Source organism: Leuresthes tenuis, unplaced genomic scaffold (genome assembly GCF_036924035.1).
Source record: "Leuresthes tenuis unplaced genomic scaffold, fLeuTen1.0.hap1 SCAF_10, whole genome shotgun sequence".
NCBI lineage: Eukaryota > Metazoa > Chordata > Actinopteri > Atheriniformes > Atherinopsidae > Leuresthes > Leuresthes tenuis.
This window is the reverse complement of record NW_027325364.1, coordinates 12,477,969-12,502,680: the sequence shown is the minus strand read 5'-3', so window position 1 is coordinate 12,502,680 and position 24,712 is coordinate 12,477,969. Positions and strand designations below refer to the sequence as shown.

Here is a 24,712-nt window from a genome sequence, read left to right as displayed (position 1 = left end):
AGATTAAAATGTGTCTTGTGCGGACACACTTCTGTGATAACGCATGTCGTGCGAGTGTTTGCCTCTGTCTTTTCCTTTTGTTTGCCTGTGTGTGTTTCACTTTATGTGTGTGCGTGGCTGTGTGGGTTGAGTGGATCTCTCTTTTCACCATCACCATTACTGCATGAAAGACCTGTCACTCTGTATTAGCTCTATCCAGCTCTCCCGCTCCCCTTTTCTGAGTGTGTTTGTGTGTGTTTGAGCGAGAGGGGGGTGAACTGGGCAGTAAAGCCATTTTAAAGCTATTGAAGGTCATTGTCTGCTCACTCTGTTTTATGAATCCCAACTGCTATGTGGGACCAGCAGTCCTGCCACTGGCTCCAGTTTCATAGATAGGGATGACATAATCCAGTATTTTTCGATCTCTCGTCGGTAATGTTTGACTAAAATAATCATGGCGATAAGAGCGGATCACAAATATTAGTTACACAGCTCCTGTCTGATTTGCGCCGATATTGACACACTAATATTGACCCATGGATAGCCTTTGATGCCATGATTTAACATCTCTCTGCAGGGTTGCGCTCGTGCTCCATTTCCCAGAACGACCACGCGGCCCTCATCATCGGCATCATCACCGCACGGGAAAAGTGTCCCACTGGCGCTCCAGTAAAAATAGATAAAGAAAAAAATAAAGAAAAAAATATATATATATATATATATCGACATCAATTTCACATATACGCACACACGTCTAACCTGGCCTTGGCTATTGGGCTACTTACAATCGCACAGCCCTGCACGCACGGCACACGCTCCAATAAGCACATCCAGACCAGTTCTCAGCGTGACAGAGAGGAAGAAAGGAGGGGAGGCGTGGGGGGTTAAACCCGCGTCGTGATCTTGAAGCACAACATATAATGGGAGATGTCATGTCGTGTTGATACATACATTACCCTTCGTCATTCACATAAGTCGGGAGTTTTGGTGGGATGCGACAAGTTGCCTGCGTCGGGCTCAATGTGGGAGAAACAGATAGAGGAGCAGACAGGCAGGCAGGAGAGCGCTCGTCCAACCGGAGGGGCGGGGGAGACGCATTCTCCCCGAGTACACACAAGCAGCGGCCACATCCACTGTAGACAAATCCGTGTTCAGTGACGTGTTTTGTATTAGCCTTTTTTATGCACGTTTAAGCCTTTCCCATCATAGACTGATTTAAATTGAATCAGGAGCTGAGAATTCACTGCCCTGGGTGCTTCTTATTTTCATAATTTCTATCACCCCTTCTATCTATTTATTTATTTATTTTTTTGTCTCGATAGACCCGTTATTTAGCCTCTCCACCGTCCACCCCCCTCTCCTCTTTTTCCCTCCATCTCCTTCTCTTTGGGAGAGCAACGCGCTGCGAAGCTCTGAAATAAAAAAGGCTGCAGGTAAGTCCTCCACAAGCGTCTCTTTAGAATTCTGATTACATTGTAACTCTATTGTTTTTACTTTGCAGCGCAATGGATCATAGTTCACGGTGTAATTTACTCGCCACATTGATTTGCTTCACGTTGCCTTCAACTTATCTCAGAACTGACAGTGTAGAATATGAAATCTGCAGAGAAAAATAATGATGATAATTACCTAACTTCTGTCATCTCTCTGATTGACTGTTGATGATGATTTTCCCACCTATTTGCGCGGGCCTATAATTAGCGATTGCAGCGTCTATTATGTAAATTAAATACTTAAAATATCACGTTAGAAGCTGCCATGCATTTGCATCGCAGGTGTGGGGACTAAAATATGTACTGTATTTGCAGAAATCGTTGGCCAATTCTCCAGGGAATGATTTAACTGTTTGTGAATGTGCGTCTACATGCATGATTTGTGTCCCATGCAGTCTGAGTTTTCTCAACCGGTCGCTTGATGCTAGGCGTCCATTTTCCACCGTGGAGCCTCTGCAGGCAGAATGATGCGTGTAGCTTACTCTATTAATGAATGCACCGCAGTCCGCATCACTATAACAGAGCTTTGCACGCTGTCAGCGCCGTACTTTGAGCTCGGATGTGTCTAATCTCTGGTCTGGACAGTTTCTCCTGCTGAACTCCCCTCAGTGCAGCACAGGGCCAGCATCTCAGCTCCATGTTGAACCTGAGCCACATCATGTTATCTGACGCGGTTTGAGAATAATTTTCTTGTCCGCCTGCAGTCAATCGTTGCTCTGACAGAATCAGAGGTAAAGGGCAGCAAAGATCTTGCATCCTATCAATCATTCGACTTTTGATCGCACCTCTGAACACATCTGGACTGAAGGTGGATTGAAATGTCTTGATGTCATGAGAGTGTGCACTGCAGCATTCAGGAGTTCCTATGCACTGTCAGCAAATATACTGAGATAAACCTGTTTTTAATGGGGCTGCAACCCCTGATGAGTAAAGGTCTCACTGTTTTCTCAAAGACTGTTTAGTGATGAGAAGTGCTCTGTTGTGGTCACGTGCAGTTTTGGTGAGCTTATTGCCACTAAGCTCAGCTTTTCACTAAAGTGCTGCATCTCCTCAGTTTGGGGAACAGCCTTTCCTTTTCAAAGGCAGCATAAATGTCCATCAGCAGCCGCCTCCACACTTTTAATGCAGATCCACCGTGTTGATCCGGCTTGTTTCTCTCTTGATGGGGGCAGAGTTGCGGGTTTATGGCTGAACTTTTGATTATTTATGTATTATTGTACTTATGTGTGTCAGATTGTCTGGGTAACTGCCCCATTAATGATGTTTTTTGCATATTTCACTAATATTAGATCAAACCTGAGAACCTTAATTACACTGTTATGTAATTACATCATCATGTAGATGTGTTGTAAAAGATATGGATCACATAAAACAGACTTGATAACAGTATACATTTTAGGGTTAATGTTTGTGCATTGATTCATCTGAAAGGTCCTGAGGTAAATGGTCCGTATAAATTCTGCTCTTATCGACCACTGTAAGTGCTTTACAGTACAAGTCAAATGAATCCATTCATACAGCGTGTGTGCATACAGAGCACATTATTTAATGCATGCTCATATACCGATGATAGGCTACATGGGGGCCACTTATGAGGTTCAATGTCTAATCCAAAGTAACCCTAACATGTTGACAGGAGAATCTGGAGATCCAACCAGTGACCCTCCGATTAGTGAACCAATTGTCCCAGCTTCTGAGCCACAGCCACCCCTCCTGCATGATTAGTTATGTATAATGATAAAAATTTCTTGTATCATCACACTCCCAGTTAAGACTCAGCTCTTTATCAATGATCAGTGATTCTTTCTTTAAGCATAGCCGGTCCTGTCATCTGTTGGTCACACCCCCTCAGCCCCTACGCCTGCCACGTGCTAAATGCTGTCTGTGCCGTGTATGACGCGTGTGTGGCCTTGATGATCATCTCTGCGGATTTTGGATTATTTTCAAAAACCCTCAGTTGGCTCCAAGATCTGCTGTTTACACTTTAAGGTGACTCACTGCAGTCAATATTGGTGTGTAGCCCACACAGGTTTCTGTTGTGTTTTAGCGCCAGCCAAATCATAATCATCTAATGCTCAAGCGGTCCACAACAAGCTGAAATAATCTCTCTAACTTCTAAATGTTTTGGCTCATTTAGCTGCGCTGTTACACTCAAATTTCATAGCTGGTTGGGTGGTCAGGTCTGTTTCTCTCTCTGTGTTTCTCTCTGAGGGGAGGCAGCTCTGCAACCATCATCACATCTGTCATGTAGCTATTGTTCAGAGGATCAATGCCCTTGCTGCAATATTCTTGATGGTCTGAGATTTCACACTATTCCCTTTTCTCTTTAGTCAGGCTAGGACTCAGGAGGGAATCCATTAATCGCTGTGTGAGAGCTATGGATCCCAAACAAATCTAACAATTCACATACTGCAGTCCACGCACCATACTGTATCATTTCTGATCTCTGCACTCATCAGTAAAACTTCTGCATATTTATCATGCTGATGAAGTTTGATCTTGGCTATAAAATGAGTGAAACATAACAGAGCTACTGGCTAAATACACAAAGTTATTTGTAATTATAGAGAGTGAAATCTTTTGAAGTTCAGAGTTTTCCAGTCGACACCTGTCTCAGTGGCTTTGACCCGAGCATTAATTATCCCGAAGGTTTGGTGTTTTAAAGTGCTTTCTCAGCTCAAGTTGGTACAGCCTCCGAGGGCCGTAAGAGCCTGTGATGAAACTACAGTATATTGTGGCAGAAATGGGTCTGTACTGTCAGCTGTCCTATCTGTGACAAAAGCTTCTTCACTAACTATAGAAGGATATAGGTGTGTGTGATTAAATCTCCATTTTCATCCTTTCCAAGATTCATGTCAATTACTTTATGCTAGTTCATGTCACTCTGCTCACTCGTTATCGATTGCTGTCTGATGAATGCCGTGAAATGTGGCCTCAAGCATAAGAATACGAGAGTAAGTAGATCTTCAGAGAAAACATTTTCAGAGTTTTTGGAATAAGCTTATCCACACTGATGAGACTATCGATAGTGTTGTCTTACTTAGCTTTAGCACAAAGACCGGAGACAGCGTGGCTCTGCCAAAGGTTACAAATCCACCTGCCAGAAAATTGAAATTTTTCTAATCCACATATTCTGAATATTCTTTTACAGTTCATATTAAAAGAAAAAAAGAATATGACCACAAAGATCGAGGAGGTAGCTGCAGGGAAACTTGAAGCCGAAGCTGACAGGGTGTTTAGTTTTGCCCAGCTTAGCATGAAGACTAATGGCCTTTTCAGACAAAACGCAACATGTGCAAGGCATTACTTTAGCACACTGGTTGGCAGAGTTGCGAAATACAGAGTTAAAAAGGAAGACAGAGTTTTGAAAGCTGTAAGTGTGTGTTTTTTTGTTGACAGGTGCAAAGTTCTCTATCGACAGTTCTCTATCGACAGACAGGAAGCATATACTACATATACAGTATATACATATATATATATATATATATATATACATATATATATATATATATATATGTATATATATATATATATATATATATATGTAAAAAAATTTATGAAGAGGCATCTGTTTATTTAAAAAAAACGCCGAAGTAGAAAACACAGCAGAAACACCAGAATAAAACTTAGTTTTCAAGATAAGGTGCATTTCCCCCTCAATGTCAATACAACTGCCAATATCAAGACATACACAGTATCAGGTGTTTTTTTTTCCCATTTTATTTTTCGTGCCTGGATGTGTGCCTCATGTCTATCAGCTGTATGAGCCTACATCATAACTTTGACCACAAGGCATCGAGCTACACTTTGCTTTCGCTTTGCTCTGTGCAAGGACAACATTGCATACCAGTGAAAATAATCGGTCTCTGGGCGCAGCAGTGCCATCTGAATGAGGCATAAAGATGTCGTCTTTTTTTTGCAAAGTACTGGTTGCAAAATCAAGAATGAAGTTCAAAAGCTTGACAGTTTTGACAAAAAGAAAAGAACCAAACACTTTAGCTTAACTTTTTAATTTGTAATTTGCTAAATTTCTCTTGCAACAATCAGCCGCAGCATTAAGACCACCCATTTTATATTTAGTAATTCCCTTTACCTGCCAAAAGAGATCTGACCAGTCAGGCCGTGGTCAAACAATATCTGAGGGTGTCCTTTAGTGACTGGTACTGGGATATTAGCAATAAATCCTTTGTACCATGTGGGATGTGGGGTGAGATTTTTGTGGATTGAGTTAGGTTCTCATGGATTCTATCAGATCCCATCAGATCTGCATCTGGGGAGTTTGGAAGTCAGGTGAACACCTCAAACTCCTTGTTGTGGTCTTTGATCCGTTTCTGATTAGATTTTGCAGGGCACACTGCTATCCTGTGGCACAGCCACTGAGGGGTAGTGCTCTTAATGCTGCTGCAATGTGGGGGTGTGACTGGTCTTAAGAAATGTTTCACATGGATATTTCCATGTATCCATGTGAATGCCAGAATGCAGGTAATTCCATAAGAACATTCAATGTAACTAGATAAGCAGGGAATTTTATTTTAAATTTCATAACAACATATTTGATTACACTGTGTACTCAAGAATATTGCACTGAGGATTTATTTTTTTGCTTTAAATGAACATTTTGAAGTAAAAGCTGACTGCACAATTTATTGGGCTGACAAAAAAATGACATAATTTACATTTAGACTGGTTCCTAATAAATCTTGCTTTTACTGCTCTTTTGACTGTGCAATTCCCAGTTAGCATTTCTGAAGCTGAAAAAATCAATTACGAAAAAGTTATGGTCATTGGTGAAAAAGCCAAGGTGCAGATGGTTCAAATGTGAATGTTTTTCCCAAAATATTAAAAGAAAAGGAAGGATTCAATTGACAAGATGTTTAGCCAATATTTCAATAGGATTTGCAGTAAAAAAAAAAGATCAAATCAAGTTATAATTGAACCAGATAACGTTATGCAGTTAGCATTTGTTTAACATACAAACTTTCTGCCATTAGGATACTTGCTCGTGCAACCTTCGACCTGTAGAACTTTATGCATTTTTTGTTTTATGTCACAGTACATATACATTTAGTTTGCATGAAACATTGGATGCATTGAAAGTTAATCTTTGATATAAGAAATATACCTATACAAATTATAAAGACAAATTTGTCTTTTGTTGACTTACTTGAAGAGAAGTTTGAAAATTTGAAATTAACAACGGGGTTGGTGTCCATTGAGTTTTAATCTGTCAAAGTGACAGTTCTCGTCCCATGTGCAGTGACTGCATGTGACGGGTAAAAATGTCATCCTTGACAGTGCGATATGGCTGGAAAAAGAATGTTTTTAAGTTAATGAGGAACATGAACGTTTTCTGATCCTAACCAAGTGTTGTTATTGCTTAAACCCAACCAGGAAGTGACTTAGGTATTTTGGTAAAGTGTTGTCCTGTTGTTGGGGGAACGGATGTTGATCTCGTGCTGACATCACACAAAGCTCCATGGTTAAAGGTGCAGTGCTTAGCTGCTTCATCCACCTTGCGTCTTTCCTCCTTATGAGGACTCTGTGGCTTCTCCAATGAAAGACTTGAGAATTATGTCTGCTCTGAAGTTCAAACAAGTCATATCTACCCTCTGCCTTTTGTTGGGGTGGAACTTTACTAGTTTTTTCTATCAGTTCTTTTAGTTTGTTTTTTTCTTTGCAAAATGACATCACAGTAAACGTGGTGGAGAAAACGTAAAATGATATGTTCTTTGACTCGCCTGCATCAACAGTAGTGTAACACCACTTGGAAACACTGACGGGGAAAGATATCTAGTCCCCTTTAATTAGCAAAGAAAATAATTACAGCTCTAATTTGACATATTTTAATGAGTGCTAACATTTTTGAGATTTTATGATAACAGCATTTTATTCTGTAATGATCTCCGTAGCCGCTAGCTCCCAAAGCTTATTTTCTTAGTTACGTTTTTTACCTTCTGCTACATTTGCCTGACAGGGTAATGACTTATAAATGCACATCTTACTTTATGAATGCAATAGATTTGAAGGTCCATCTTGTGTTAAATTTGCCCACATAGAGTGCTTCACTCAGTGAATAGTGAGGGTGTTTCTTGTGCATGACTGCACAAGCGCATGAGTTTAAGCACAGGTTCATGGGTTCATGAGCATCGGGTCATTCAGAGACACTTTATTTTGAGTCTCTTAGGCCAAGGTGTTACTGCCACTGCTTCCTCAGGCATTTCTGCTAAGACAAGCAAATGCTCGGTCGCATGCAGTCTAAGAATCTTAGTGGACTCTTCACATTTGCTTAATGGCAGTTCAGCTTTGCTTTGAAGAAGCTTTTAAAGATGACCTATTTTAGGGTTTTGTGACAGTTGTGTGGGTTTTAGGCTGCATATGTGCATGCATGCCAAGGAATTGTTTGTGTGTGGGTCTTTTTTTGTGCACCTGCATGTGTACATTTCTGCTGACATGCATGCAAGTGTGCACAGACAAATGTTTGGATACCAGATATGTGATTTCAGAGCTCAGGTGTGTAGCTTCGTCTCATGATTAGGGAGAGAAGTCATCTCTGCTACCAAGAGTGACTGCTCTGAATATTTATGCATGTTTTCCTAATGTTCACTGCTGCCATCTCAGAATAGAATACGCTGCTTTTATTTTTAGAGCTGTCATCATAAGTAGGCCTAGTGCATCTTTTTTCTTTTGGTCAAACAGTCAGCATCAGTTTATGTCATTTTCACTACATTTCTGATTTCTGTTTTTTGAAGACCATACATCTCTCCTCTCACTTATATGTGTCAGACAGTGTGATGGCACTTTGCTGAATAGATGTTACAGTACACTGAAAATATTCTCACATACCCACACAGAACCACTGCCTTTCAAATGTGTGGAAAAACTTATTACAGTTGTCATCATTTATTCAGCAAGCAGTTTGGTGGTTGATTTATGCAATGAATAGCTAATGGAGCAGCTGCTACAAGATTCAAATCTCCCGTGTGATTTATGGCTGCATTATTAGGGCCACAACTCATCGTGTGGGCCTATGTTTTATAAAGGCAAAAGTACACTGCCATGCTGGGAATGAGTCACGCAGGTAGATCTGATTACATCTGAAGTTTTATGACAGGTGAGGGCCTGGTTCTGTAATTTTCTCTGGGGCCGCTAACTCTCAAAGCTGAGCTCCTGGCCTTTGTTGTTGCAGTATGTCCTGTTGCTGCTGACTGGCCTCTGGCTGTCCCTTCGTGATCAGACTGTTGCAGATGGACTATGGAAGCATCACTGTGAGAATGGGTTAGCTCTCGGATTCTCACCATAACAAAGATAGCATCTATTTCAGCTGTGTTCTGAATCTGTACTTTTGAATTCATTGCAGTGGCAATTAAACATTTTTTTTGTTGAGCGTGCAGTTATAACGTATAAAAGTATGCAAAGGGAAGAGTTCATTTCATAGACAGTGAAGGGGGGCGGGAATCCACAGTTCTTTTCATTTTTCATGCAACCAGTTTAGATCCAAAAACTCAATAAAGGTCATGTCATAACAAACATTGATATGCAACACAACTTAACTGGTTGAAGGTGGCATGAAACTACAAGGCAGTAATTTTAGTTTTAAATATGCAATGGTACTTAGTAGTGCTGCCAAGGACCTGGAACAACTAGTCTAGTCTTAGTAAAATACAAGCTACTTTGATCCAACTATAAATATTATGTAAAACTCTTTGGGTGAAATAAGTTTGGTAATTTTTGCCTTAATATGTTAACAGAAGTTTGAATGAGCCCAACCAGTGTACGTATTAATTAAACAAAGACTAAAGGCAATAAGGTGTGAGACTGTTCTTCCAAAGGAACATTAGGGACAGTTTTATTGGAAAATGTCCCAGGCTGAAGTCACAAAGGCCTTGTTGTAGCAATTTAAAGGATCACAAGTCAAGCAATGTTTGCGCTGAGCGACAAAGTCCATGTACGGCATACAGGAGGCGGGTGTAGATTAATAGGTCAGCAAGACTTTGGATGCACAGGTGTCATAACGTACATCATACATTGAAGTCTTCCTGTGTGTTTTGTTTTTTTTACTGTGTGAGACAACTGTCTTCTAACCTTATCCGTTGAACTCCTCACCAAACAGCATTTAGAACATCTGATTCCTTCACTGGCTTCTTCTCTGTCTCTCACAGAACAGGATCCTTCTTCTTATATGGTGGTAATATGTCCATTCTCCCATGGAGATAAATTTGCAGCACTAACAACTATAGCAGAGCAATTAGATACTAAAAGAAATACAGACTTTTAATCAAATAATCAATTTACTGTCATAGATTTTTTATAGTGTTACACGATGTAACAACAACTGAACCTAAACATAAACCTAGATACAGAGAAGTCAGATCCTAAAATGGATTTTTTTTTGTTTTTGAAAGTACTGAAGTATTCAAAAATGAGCCATTACATCACGGTGGAAATGAAATGTTCTGTTGATGTACTCCAACTATACTGGAGGGTGCTAGAAAAAGACTCCTGCTCTACCTTAAAAGCCAGACTACACCAACATCAGCCAAAATGACAAAGTCCACCTATTCTGGCCCTGTACCCCCCTCCCCCAATTTAGTAAAACTCTGGTTCTTTCCTCACATTTTAACACGTTTTCTTTTTCTTTCATGCTCCTTTGGTCTCATTCCCCTCCTTCACTTCCGTACCCTCTTTTTTAATTATTAGAGGAAAATAGAAATTAAAGATAATTAAATGACAATTATGATCTCCTTCACAGGGGAGTTTTTGCTTGGGGGAATAACTTAGTAGGTTATTCTTAAGGTCATTCGTTAAATACCGAAGTCAAAGACCACACACACCAATAGACACACACGTTAGATACTGCGTTTGTAGGCCTCAGAGGTTGGAGCGTAATCCCCTCCAGACATGTATTTTCCTCAGGGAGAGGCAGTATGTTGATAGGGTTGGAAGGTCGTACAACACACACACACACACGTGAAATCACTTTTGCTTGTATGCTTACACACTTATGCACGCACAATGTATAATAAATAAACCACACTGTGGTGGTGTTGTTTGACAGTTTACATAATATGGAGCGTAAACGCAGATATATAAGGCTAACTGTCGAGTGGAGGAGAGCTGAGGGGAACATAGCTGGGATTCAGTAAGATTGGACTCGACCCATCCTCAGATGCACTGTAGAGGAAACTCATACACACACACCACACCGGCTCTCTCCTTCTCCTTCTGTCTCTGAGGCAGCTCTGCTTTGGGTCTTACAATGCAAACAGGATGTAACCTATTTTGATCACGGTGCCATATTGCATCATCAAATATTAACAGACTTGACTGAACTGCATTATGTCTGCTAAATACTGTTTGTTGAATACTGCTTCATCATATCCTCATATTTGTTCCTGAATCTATCAAGGAAAGATGCTGATAGCTTCTTGTGTAAGCAGTAAGTGATGCTGTTTAGTATTTATTCAAGTGTATCTATGCGTGTGTGTGTTGGGCTGCGCCTGTGTTCCAGTGGTCACACAAATGTCTATTGATAAAGATTTAGTGCACTGTAAGTTTTAGAGTAAACTTGAAATATCCCCTCATTTTGCTTCTTTCTTTCCCGTCTCAGTTCTCTCTTCTCTTTTTTCCTCTCCCTCCATCTCTTGCCTGCCCCTCTCCTTTCCCCCTCCGTGCTCTATGCTGATCCAGACTTTGGAATTCAGTGTTGCTATGGTAACAATGTCGGGTTGGTCCTCTCTGCCTCCCCCTCTTGCTCCTCTTATTCAGACTAGATGCAGTGCACATGCTCTGGAGTCTTTCTCACTTTAGCCTGTAACACTGTCACTGCTATCATTACTCTTTCCTTCTGTATGGAATTTGGAGATAAAATTGATTGACATGAAATAAAGAATGTCATAATAAAATTTATCAGTTCTTTTACAAGCATCATGCCAGAGACTACAGTCCTGAGAGAAGATACTTGTTACTACTTATGATGCTATGCTGTGTTTGATGTGCAATTTAAAGCTGTTAATAAGATTAGGTGAATTGAAAAGAAAGGTAAAGATTAAAACAACTAATGTGCGAAAATGATAAATAGTGTGTTCATTTGGTGATTTTTGCATGTTTCTAAGAGGAAATTAAGTATGAAAAATACAAAGTTGTGCTACTTTGAAACAGGTCACATATTTACAATTTTCCCTGTCTTAGTTCAGCATGTTAGCATGTTAGTTTTCCCTGATGGTGGTAGGCTATTGAGAGAAAAATCAGGGTTTGGGCATTAAAACATTAAGATTAATTTCAAGTCAGTTTTGATTCATTAAGATCAAAATTGTAGAAATTGGTGTTTTGGAAGGGATAGATATTATTTCTCTTGAAGTTGATGTGCATAATTTAGTGTCTTATTACAGAAACAAAGGGTAGATAAACAGTAAAGAGTATTTGCCAGATGCTGCTGCTATAGCATAGAAACTATCCAGCACTCAACCTGTCTGATGACCTCTTGCTGGCGTCTTGCACTCTTTGATGTCACATGATGTCGCATGCAAGTTTATGGGATGTCTTTATAATTTTGTGTGGAAGCGCAAAAGCAGCAAAAGAACCACATTTCGTGCCAAGGATAGGCATTTCAGCAGGCACGTCAGAGATTTAGCCATTGTTGTGTGTCTTTTATGATCTTCAACATGGTTGATAAGCAATTGAAATTGTAAGATTGTTTTCCAAAGCATAGTGCTGCTCAACTCAAATCTCCATGGTTTTATGAGGGTATGTTAGCTGTACCTCCATGGAGGTTCCAAGTGAACTGAGTCTATATTTAAATATGGCGTAAATGCATTGCAGATTGAGTTATATTTAATCATCATATGTGGACATACTTCTCAGCAGCAGAGCTGAACTACTCACATTTGCGCTATTCCTTGTTCTCTGAGGAAAGAAGCTGTTTGCAAATCTGTATGCAAAGTTTATGACTCTGTCTGCATGAGCTGAAAATCTGTGGGCACAGATTACAAATGCTAGAGCAAGAGTACGTTTACGCATGGCTGTGTTTTTTACTCAGCTGACCTTAGATGATTTCTGTATCACACAGCTGTTAAACATACTGTGAAAAAAGTACAACACGTCTGACTCCAGAAATAAAAATAGTAAGAGCTTGAAACACCACAAACACAACCACTTATATTTATAAGACAGTATTCATAAGATTGCAGTATTTAGGGTTGGTGTTGTGTCATGCAGTGCTCCACCGATTGCTAAATTCTGACCTCCCAAAAATATTGAAAACAGAAATGATGAAAAACAATGTCTAACGTCAAGATGCAACACCACACAGTCTGACATTTGCCTCAAATTTTCAGGAAGTCTGTCCTGACAGACATGAAGTTGTTAAAACATTTTAGTCTACGACACAGACCTGGCCCTTTGAGCATTGCTGTTGAATAGAAATATCCCCTTTCATGCTTCTTAAATGTAAAATGATGGGATATTCTGCCTTGTTAGTGGGGATATTAATAAGAGGAACAATGTAGGTATAACTATGTTTCCATAGACTGATTTGAAGAGATAAAACTGCACAGTGTCACCGACTGAGACCATACGGTGACTCTACACCATCCAGTTTATTCACTTCAAACCAGTTAATGGATAAAGGCACATTTCCTTTTTGGGACTTTTTAAAAGATCTCTTCAGATTTGCTTTACCAGTGGATAGAAACCCAATTACTTAGATCATTGATTGTCAGTTTCTATAATTGTGAGAGGAACTGACAAAAAGTGCTAAAAGTCCAGTTTAATTTTGCAAATGGAGCAAATGACCAAGGCCAGCAGACACTTAAATCTCCCACATAAATCAAAATTCAGCTCAGTGAAACAACATATTCTTGTTACTTCACTCAGTTTACTAATGTCTGATTTAAATAGAAACAAAACTCAAATGTATGACATGAATTTAACTGAGTCAGAGTAAGAAGGCACAAACACAACTAAATACAAGTTATACTATAGTCAACCCTGACTAAAAGGGTTACACCTTTTGAACCATTTCACATCAAGTCACTAAAGACTGGTTTCTTTTTTATCATGATGCCACAATATGTTTGGAAATTCATTTATTTGCAACTGCAATTCTATCAAAAACATATACAGCATTTTATGATAAATTCTCTTGTTGTCATATGTATGTGTTGCAGCAGCAGACGCAGAGGAGCAGCGACTATGGGTTTTCTTTTGCAAGTTTTCTGCTAACAGCAGACGAACCGAGAGCAGGACATCCGTCCACAAATCCCACCAACTCCAACTTTCCAGTAAGACAAGGAGACAGAGACAGGGGGCAAAAGAGACCGAAGCAACAGAGAGAAATCAAGTGCAAGAAGGAGCGAGGGGCGCAGGTGAAAACAGTCGATGGATGCTGTCCGGATTGAGGGGACAGCAAGTTCTTCACTGACGGGGAAAAGAAAGATTTCAAAATTGAGTCGAAGGATAGAAACTCGCCGTCAGGTACGTCTCAGTTTGCAACACTTATAGATTTTCTTTCAATCTGTCAAGAACTCAGAAAAGTTTTATCAGCATGAAAACAAAACTTTAAACATGACAGAAGATTTCTGCAGTGAAAGCTGTGTAATGCTGAGCAAAATTCATAAATCACTCTTGAATTGATTCAATGTGACACGCTGTAAGTGACTTATATAATGCTATTTGAGTGTGTACAAGGATGTTTGTATGTAAATGGTGCACCCACACTGCCTCCTACTAACAACAGGTATAAGGTGATGGCATGTGTGATGTGCTGTGCATATGTATGCCTATTTGCCTCCAGTCCTGCTGGTTCTGAGGTGGAGAACAGTGTCAGGGTCATGAATATGGAGTTGACTGAGATAGGGAGGGTGTGATCTGCTGTGCTTCACATCAATTGTCTTGTTAAGCGGAGTCAGCAGAGTCATCAAACTCTCTTCCAAGGACACATCATTGAGCTATTCATGCACCTCCCACATTGCGTTCACCTCTTTTCATTCGCCACCTTCTCACCATTTCATCTGTGCCCCTAATCCTCTCACCTGCATGTGTCCTGCCTATTCTAAATAATCTGCTTCACAATATCTGCTTGTTTCTCTCCTTCTCTCTTCATCGTCTCCTTCCCCTTCTCCTCTTCCATTCCATCTCTCTTAAAGGCATGGTGTGTGAGAAGGGGATCCAGATCCTTCTCACCACCGTGGGGGCATTCGCTGCCTTCGGCCTGATGACGGTGGCAATAGGGACGGACTACTGGCTGTATTCCCGTGCCCTCATCTGCAACAGCACAGCCAACGTCACCCAGGATGATCCTCATAATAAGGACAAAAAGGACCCTGGGGCGCTCACCCACTCTGGGCTATGGAGAATATGCTGCCTAGAAGGTAAGGAGGACGTGCTGGGGGACATTTGGGATCTGTGGGTAGGATTGGAACTGATGTGGATGCATGTCAAATTTGCTTGATAGATAAGGATTCGTTTTAATCCAGAGGGTGCATGGAAAAATTATATGAGGTATTACAAACACGTGTCCCCCGGAAATTTTGCACGCAATGTAATTCCAGATCGTTAGATTTAACGCTCTTGCCTTCAGGAGCTTTAGGTACTGATGTTCAGAACAAAGCATAAGTGACCCACCTCTCTGCTCAAAGATACGTTTTTTTATTTTTTTATTCAAACATACCTTCACCAGTTCTGTTCTGATTTCATCAGTATAACTTGTCTCCAAGGTGCACCGCCTTGTTTAGATGTCCACTGGCCCACTTCTGGAGCTGAATTTTGTGGTCAGGAAAGGTTTTCTACTGATGACTCATGCAAGGTCATATTTGTGCAGGAGCAGGTGTAACCGCACAGTACAACAGTGGACATCCACCACAGGGTCTGCTAAGAAATCTCCTGGGCAGTTTTTTGCAGTCAAAGGAGACTTTGGTTTGCCTTTCTTGTAATCCTACGAGCAGTTCTCTGGGAAATTATCTCGAGCTTCCAAACCTCAACTGGACCTCCAATATTTCTGTTAACTGTCATTTCAAACTAGTTTAGTGATGGGCAGTTGCTTAGAAGAGCTCATGGCTGCTGTTTGTGTTGAGACAATGTTTGAGAACTGTGATAAACTTATTAACTAAAACAAGCTAAATTAAGTCATCCTGCAGTTATTTAGAATTTTTGACCAAGGATAACTTTTGTTTGCCACTACATAAGATTGAGCTAAACTGCCATAGAAACTTTGATAGCTCTTTAAAATGTCAAAGCTGTGAAGTGAGGACACGTTTTCCATCAGTCAGATAGTGTTTTCTAAATTATATAAGGGTTTTGTTTTATCTCTGAAAAGTGGGATCAGAGTGTAGCAATTATAACTTTTCTATTAACTTTACAAAACTTTCTTCCAGAAAGTGCATCGTCATTTTTAGCATCGACGTATGTAACCATTATTGTGTTTGCTAGATTGTGCCATAGAGACAAAATAATGTAGAATATTTGCAATATAATTACGCGATACTGAAGCGTAACTCCCACTCAAAATAATCCATTAATCATTAGATTCGGGCTGCATTTATTTAAGTCATGAGCTGAAACAAAAGTGTTTATTCGCCCATTTACTTCTCATTTAAAGCGGCAGAAGATACAGAAACTGGCAGCAACCATCTCTCAATCTTCAGCTTGTTACTGCAACACAAGCTGCTAATTCATTATACATTAGACTGCTTGGCTGACGCTCAAGAGTGAAGGGTGGAATGGAGTTAACAGTGAAGTAGCTACAACCAAGGGGGGGGGGGAGCTAGTGATCTGTGCCTTTCCTCCTATCCAGACTGAGGTGGAAGCGTTTCTTCCTCCAGGAAAACCTCTTGGCTCTCCTTATAAAGCATCCCCAGCCCATCCTAGGCTTGGTCATTGTACAAAGCTAATTTGTCCTCATTGCTAAGCTTCCTGATAGCAAAGCAGCCAATTAGAGATAAGCTCTAGCCCTTGCAGCTCTACTGCAGTGTACCCCCACCCTCTCTTTCCCATGCCCCACTCTCTCAGTTTCTCCTTTCGCTCTCCCAGCTTTGTCTCACTCCTCCGAACATTACATTTCATCTTTCACTGCTTCCCCCTCATCTTTGCCTCTTTTGTAGTTTGCACTGCCGTTCAGTCTTTTCTTTCACATTGTGGTGCAGTAAAGCTGACAGTGTCTTGGCATGGCTTAGAGGTCAAGTATCCTTGATGTCTGTGGAGTATTCAGCCAAGAAAGATGCTCAGTGGTCACGCAGTGATGCAGTGAGGTGTAGCTGGGGTGGAAATGCAGGACATGCTTGCTTTAAAAGATTTATGCCTGCGGGTGGGTGGCACATTATGCTGGGGATAGAGATGTGTCCTGTCCTCCTCTCCCTTCTGCAGGTTTGTTGTTGGAGGGTTTGTTCTGAGTTACCTGGCAGTGATTACTTTCTTTTTATAAAAGGTTTTTGTTCATACTTCACAAAAAACTCGGGCCCCTGATAGTAGACTTGACAGCTACTCCTGTCATTTAGCACACCTGTCTTTGCAATAATCCAGTGAGTTAATGTTGACAACATGTTTACGTACACAAAACAGCCATAACATTAAGAGTAACCACCTAATATTGAGTGGATTCCCCTTTTGCAGCAAGAACAGCCCTGACCTGTGGAGCCGTGAACTCCACTAGACCTCTAAAGGCATGCTGTGGCATCTGGTGCCAATCTATCAGCAGCAGGTCTTTAGGTACATCCTGGTGCAATGTCTCCTCCAGATAAGTAACGCACAAGGAACTGGCCAGCAGCATGATGTAAAACAAAATGTAATTAATCCAACCTGGCAACCTTCTTTCACTGCTGTGGTCCAGTTCTGATGTTCACATATGCCCCATTCTGGGCACTTTTGCCAGTGGACACGAGTCAGTATGAACACCGTCATTAGTCTGCAGCTAAGCAGCTCCATATGCAACAAACTGCGATGAACTTTGTGTTCTGACATATTTCTGTCTGAACCAGCATGAACCTTTTCAGCAATTTGAAATACAGAAACTCTTCTATTGAATTTGGAACATGCAGGCCTTCACTCCTCACATGCATCATTGAGCCTCAGCTGCTCATTACTCTGTCGTCGGTTCATCAGTTTTCTTTCTTTGAACCACTTCTGGTAGGTCCTGACCACTGTACACCAGGAAAATCCCACGAGAGCTGTAGTAGTGGAGATGCTATGACCCAGCCACAACTTGGCCTTTGTCAAAGTCGCTCCAGTTTTTACAGTTGCCCATTTTCTCTGCTTCAACTCTTCAGCTTCAAGGACAGAATGTTCATTTGCTGCTTGATATATCCCACCCACTGCATAACATGAGGAATGCTTTTCACTTTATCTGTCAGTATTCATAATGTTATGGCTGATTGGAGTCTATCAACTAAATACATAAGTCTTCCTTTTGAGTAAAATATTAAAATACTTGTACTTAAATAAATTGATTTATAGAACTTTTTACTTACGCACCATTGACAGACTGTATATTTAATTTATCTGAAAACGAGAGTAACAGAGTTACGTTTCACATTAACAGAAAAAATATTGATTGAGTGAATAAAGTTATTTTTCCACATGTTCACTAGACGTCACCCTTTGCGTTGGCTTGGGATCACATATACCGCAGTGTCCACTTCTAGACTTTTGAGTCTTGGTTACATCATATAGAAACCTCTTTCTGCTAATGACAAACTGTTGAAAAAAATGTTTTGATAATTTTTTGAGTCGTAAAAACACCTGGCAGATAAGTCTGTCCTTTCTTTTTCCAACTCCATCAGATTATCTTGCAGTATTCCCAAAAGTCTGGTTAGGTACCACTGTGATTGCATTTTAGAGTGAAGTGCTGTAAAGTGAGCTCCAACTCAACCAGTTTCAAGAGTAAAATCCAGCTGTGTAGTAATGCAATGCTTGAATTTAACAATCTAAGTGTGAGGATAATAGTATGTCAGGCAGCTGCTTTTGCTTTTGATACTTTAGATAGGTAAAACCTCAAAGGGCTTTTACTTATCAAGGACTATTTTTGCACTGCTGTATTCGCACTTTTCATAAAGGAAGAAGGAAAGCAAAAAGTCAAACATGCCATCGTACCCTAATGTTTTTCAAGGTTTCAAAGATGCCTTGAGGGTGGAGAGTCTCAGGGCAGCGTTTGAGGATTATAACACTTATCCAACTGATGTCCCGCTCCTTTGTACTTCCATCTGTTTCTTTACAGAATAACTTGTGGAAAAATAAGAGCTGTGCGCAAGACACCAGCTCACCCCACGTCTGTCCGTCTCTCCTTTCGTCTGTGTCTCTTCATTCCATCACTCCATCTTTCTCAAAATCCATCCATCAACAAAAGTGGTGTGCTGTCATCACCGTGCGTCCCTCCGTCTGTCTGTCTACATGCAAGACCCCGCAGGGTAGCTATCTGTCTGCCTGTGTGTCTGCATACTTGTATTGTATGTATTGACGTGTGTGTCTGATGTTACTAACATCTGCTTCTAGAAGCAGTGCCATTAACCTTTGTGATGTTGTGTATCATTATGTTGAGGTGTGCACATATGCTTGGGCTCATGTATGAGATTTTCCAAAAAAGCAATACTGGTGTTTTTGTGTTTCATTAGGAGAACAGCTGCTGTTCTCTTTTCTTAGGACAACAGATATGAGTTTGTGCCTTTTGTTGAGTCTGTTCACTCTGTTTCTTCTTTCATATCTAAGGAGTGAAGAGAGGAGTGTGTTCTCAGATTAACCACTTCCCAGAGGATGCAGACTTTGACCATGATGGAGCAGAGTACGTCCTACGTAAGTCAATACCTGGAGTACCGGACATGAATGACGAGATGGAGGCTGGTGTGGGAGCTGCACTGAATGCTGACAACAATTTTTTTTGTAATCATGAAAAATAACAGTGTAAAAAATGACTTTCCTCAAGGTTTTAAATCTGGCATTTAATCGCTCATTGCTCAGAAGATAATCTCATGGAGAAAGAAACATGTGACAGCATGTAGAAAGTCATGGGAGATGGTGTGCCCTAGTTCGTACTCAGTACCCTGCAGTGATGTCTTTCTGCTCTGTGATATGCTACATGTGAGCCTGTGCATGCATGAAGCCTGTGCTCTGTTTACAATGTTGCATAGGCATTTTGCTGGCATTTAGGTGGCATTTTCTCTCCAGTGGCCTCGTTGTCCTAGATGAGAGAAGAGTGTTAATGTGTGTTTGTGTGTGTGTTGGCACTTGTGCATGTGTGTACTTGGTTGGCAGACCTCCTGGAAGCACTGAAGGCCACATGGGAACATTTTGATTCAATTGTGCGCCTAGAACTGAACAACTAATTTCCTCACCAAATATTCTGTGTGGAGCAACTTTGGCCATTTTCTTTTTGCTTTGAGGCTGTCTTTTTGTTTTCTGTTGCTTTTCTGTTTGAAGCTTAGCAACATATTGTGAAGGTTTGCTAACAGTGCTAATAAAAGGATTTCAGTTCTGGTTGATAGTTTAGTGATAGCACAATTTGACACAACAACAGCTGGGTTTTATGCTCATTTAGATGATGCGAATAAGAAAAGGTGATTGACAACTGTAAAAATTGAAAAAACTGTCACTTATGCACATTAGGCTTACACTGTTTGTTGAGCGGTTTTTGTCTGTTTTGAGTAAGACTTAATAAGCATTAAGGAAATGGAAACAACTTTACAAATCTGGTCTGGGAAAGATTAAAAAGACGTGACTCACGTGTCCCTCTGCAGTTTTCCCAAAATAATTTTCATACATATTCTCAGAGATCAAACATATTCCTGAAGAAGAGTCCTCTCTGTTTTGATCTTGTGGATGTCCACCACATTAGCTGTTTTTTCTTCCCCCTTCAGGTTTGTTTCTGGTTAGGAAAATTACTTCTACTGAATTACAAACACTCGCAATGGAGCCTATACTGCAACCCTCTGGCTCCTTTATGCAGTCTAGTTTAATCACAGTCAAAGATACGCTTCTGATTCACATTTCTTCTTGCTTGCGATTTGTTTCACTAGTAAAGCAAAACCCAGGTTGTTAAACATCGCCTTTGTGAACATGTTTATAAGGCACCAAAAAAAAAATTATGTTTCTCTAGCCAAGAAAGTAGAAAATGTTATCTGATTTTAAAAGGTCATTTCTTTGTTTTGATGACACCATTCTAGTCATATATGGTTGTTTCCTGTGTTTAGCCAGCCTGTGTCTGACCATTAAAACATAACAAAAAATATGGAAATTTATGGAAACCTTCTCATAACTTCAGATACAATTGCAGACCTTTCATGAAATGTAACAGATGATATCCCTTCTTCTTGTTTGATTTTGGCCGCTTACCTCTATTCTTTGTTTTGTTTAGGAGTAGTTAGAGCTTCCAACATCTTCCCGATCCTTAGTGCCATCTTGCTGCTGATGGGAGGGGTTTGCATTGCTGCTAGCCGTTTCTATAAAAGTAAAAGGAACATCATCCTGGGTGCTGGAATCCTCTTTGTGGCTGCAGGTAACTGACTGATACTACATGTGTACTTGTATATGGATCTGTACATATGCTTATATACAAATGTGCGAATCAGTCTACATGTGCTAATGATTATTTGGACTTTATCATTGTTTTATAATGTTTTTGGGACTGACAGCTGAGTTTATATTACTCAGCTTATTGGAGGTTTTCACATTTACTGCTAATGATTTCAGTTGTTTTTATTGAAAAAATCACTGCAGACAAATTTGTTTATCATTACTTGTTCCACTATTTTCTGTGCCCTCACAGGCCTGAGCAATATAATTGGTGTGATCGTCTATATCTCTGCTGCACTGGGGGACATTTCTCCTAAGAAGGATGAGGATAAGAAATGGCAGTACTCCTATGGTTGGTCCTTTTACTTTGGAGGCCTCTCCTTCATCATGGCCGAGATGGTGGGGGTGCTGGCTGTCAACATCTACATCGAGAAAAACAAGGAGCTTCGCTGTCGCTCTCGCACCGACATTTTTAAGAGCACCACGCATGCGATGCTTCGCCTGCCCAGCTACCGCTTCCGCCGCCGCTCCCGCTCCTCCTCACGCTCCACTGACCCCTCTCGCTCCCGGGACCCGTCACCTGTAGGGGGCGGGGGAAAGAACTTCGGCCTGCCCCCCTCTGCGCTGCTCTCCCAGGGCCCCATCTCAGTGTCCACTTTACCTAACCCCCACTCGCGCTCCCACACGGCCTTGGCTGGAGGCGACATCTCGCTCTACACGTTGTCCCGTGACCCCAAACTGGGGGGTTTGCCACCCATGTATGGAACTGTGGACAGGGCCACACTCTACCAGCTCCACAACTGCTTCCCAAAGGATGGAGGTGGAGGGGGAGTGATGATGAGCGGCACACTGCCCTCACTCAAGTCCCACAACCCTTCAAATTCTTCCAACTCCAATGCACCAATGGCCAACTCTGTGGGCTCTGGCCCCCCACCTTTCACCTCATCCACAGTAGACAGGGAGCGAGGGATGGGGACTCTGGACAGGCTGAAAGGAGACAGGGAAAGCAACTCTAACACCCTTAATAGGAAGACAACGCCTGTGTAGAGGGAGAGAGGAGGAAGGGAGATGAAGAGGATGGTAGTAGTGAAAGCATTTGTGCGGCTCAACCAGAAATAGATAAACATACAGACAGACAGGTGAAACTCAATAACTCTCCCTTCATTTTCACTGTTATTTAGTCGACTAAATCTCACTGAAAACAAAAAGAAGAGTAATAACAATACGATAATAACAACAACAATGAACTTTCGCAATGAAACTATTTTGATATTTTAATGTGCTAGAAATGATTTATTTTGTTAATGATCAAACGCAATTAACCTTGGGCTATAATGACAATGTGTCACATTACTTCTGTGCAATATTACTGCTAATTTAACCAGATCATCATTCATGTAAAATTGTTGTTGTGATTATTCTTAGTGTTATTACAGGCTAGCTGTGTTTGCAAACACTAGTTTGGAATGAAATCTTAATTTTCATGTTCGTTTTCTTTCACTCTAATTTCAGATCTCTATGACTTTAACTGTGAATTCTTCCATGCAGAGCCACTGAGACCTTCAGTGAGCTGTGTGTAACTGTGTCAAAGTGTCAAGCATGAGTGTGCACAAACTGTGAGAGAGTGAGAGCCTGTCTTATTTTTTTAACCCCAATATTATAGCATTTTCATTTATAATACGAAGTCAGATGTGAATACTGTAAATTGTCTTCCAATACTGATTCTAAAAGAAATGCAACAACAAAGTGAGTGACTGAGACAATTGACCAACTTCATTGTTAGTCTGAGTTTTCTATGGGCCTCTGTTAGTTATATTTCCATTCTAATCAGTGTTAACAGTAGTACTTGTAGCTTTAGTCGTGTTGAAGATGTTTGTTCTTGGGCATTAACAGAAACCTCTGATTGGAGGAATGAGAAAAAAGAGACACTGAATAATACATTTGTACAGAATCAGGTAAAGGTTGCTGCCTGAGCAGAAAAATTTAGGATTCAATTTCTTTTTTTTCTTTTTTTTTTTTTTTTTACTATGAAAAGTCCCAAAGTGACACATGCAAATCATCATTCTCAGTGGCAAAAAATAAACATGTGTATGTGGGTTACGAGGGTTTAAAAAATGAGAAAACTTTTGAAAATATACATGTACATTGTAATTTACGCATACATCATATTTGTAAAGTCTATAGATACATTATTTTGGACCCACCGTTCATGCGTTTGGGCATGGCAGGTTTGACTGATCCCAGTGCCCTTCTTGGACTACATACTTGCCCCTTCTCTGCCCATTTTTTTGTCACGTGATCAGTGTTTTCACTACCTTGTCACGTCACCAATAACAGCTTCATCACACTGAGATAACCCCTTAACCTCCCCAAAGATTATTTTCACTGTGCTTCCCTTGTAAACTGCCAGCTCCTGAGTCTGAACTGTTTATGTTGATGAGAATGTAAACACATGTAACCCCCCCCCACCTTTCTCTCTTTGAAACTGTCCCGAGTGACCGGGTTGAAACTTTGGATACACCTGTTATATGATAAAATGAAGAAACAAAATAATGACCAGATGCTTCCAGATTCTATACATTTTGATTTATTTGATTTCATTTCAGAAAAAGAATAATGTGAAAAAAACTGCACACAGATAGCATTTATGTGGGCAATATGAATAGTATGTAGTTGAGAATAGATATATCTAGACAAATGACTATGGTTTATCTAAATGTGTGATAAACTTAAACACTGTATTGCACGAAGTTTATAAAAAAAACAATAACAGACATATTCACAGACTGCTGTCTTTTTTTATTGAATAGAGACTGAGGTCTCTTGTGATGCAGTGACTGATCATACGTGTACACCTGAGTTTTTAAGCTGCAACACTGTGTAAACTTTAAATAAAGATAGAAGGCGTTGCTTTGAAAATCATGTAGCCCATTACATTATTTGAAAATGATACAAAGAAAGCATGTTGAAAGGGAAAGTCTGTATTCGGAATGCTGTTGTCAAAAGGCTGAGAAAAACACCTTTTCTGGCCTTGAGTTGAGTCAAAAGAGTATTTCAGATATAGTTTTTTTTTTTATTTAAATAGAGATTGTGTGATTTTGTGAAGTACTTACTTATTAAGACAGTGTCTCATATGTTGTAGACAGCAGTCAGTCCACTCTCAGTTTGGAGAATCTGAAACAAATCTACTAAGTTTAGGTAAAAGCTACCAAGATTAAACAATTAAATGATTTAGTTTAAATAGTTTAAGCTATTTCTACTTTGACAATTTTTTGTACCGCATCACTTCTTGCAATAAAGACCTATTGTGGTTAACTGTCTGATGCAGAAGTGTCAGGATGTAAAAATCCACAACAATGCTTTTTCTCAAACTGCCATGAAACTGAGGTTTGACCTGTTTTAGATGGAAAAATGTTGTTCTTCTCATGGCCCTTTCTGAGTAGCTGTTCACTTTAGCCAGGCCATCAGGAAACCTTCTGACTCTCCAAACTGAGAGGGTTCTGACCGCTGTCTACTGCAGGTAAAACACTAGTTAGTCATAAGTACTACTTATAACCCCACCTCAATATAAACAATCCCTTTAAGATTGAGTTGAAGGCTGTGTTCAGATTGTCCACTTGTATATTATTCAGTTACGTGTCACATAAACAAACTCCAGCAGAATACGTACACACCAAATCTGAGGTGATGAACAGCACAAGTTGGTGATGAAAAGCTTTTTGATCCTCCACAACACTGAGATAAAGCTT

At 40.4% G+C, this 24,712-nt stretch overlaps 1 protein-coding gene across 2 annotated transcripts; it reads left to right on the top strand.

Moving 5' to 3' along the window:
• The first annotated feature begins 1,095 nt into the window (after positions 1–1,095).
• cacng8b (calcium channel, voltage-dependent, gamma subunit 8b) lies at positions 1,096–23,915 on the top strand. Of its 2 annotated transcripts, none has more exons than XM_072394097.1 (6): positions 1,096–1,412; positions 13,640–13,943; positions 14,615–14,839; positions 19,164–19,247; positions 20,806–20,946; positions 21,217–23,915. In XM_072394097.1, exons 3-6 carry the CDS (start codon positions 14,617–14,619, stop codon positions 22,008–22,010), a joined length of 1,242 nt encoding a protein of 413 aa, XP_072250198.1. In that variant the 5' UTR covers positions 1,096–1,412; positions 13,640–13,943; positions 14,615–14,616; the 3' UTR covers positions 22,011–23,915. The 2 variants fall into 2 exon arrangements, with proteins under 2 accessions (XP_072250198.1, XP_072250197.1); XM_072394096.1 differs by having other exon boundaries at positions 13,637–13,943.
• Positions 23,916–24,712: the final 797 nt, after the last annotated feature.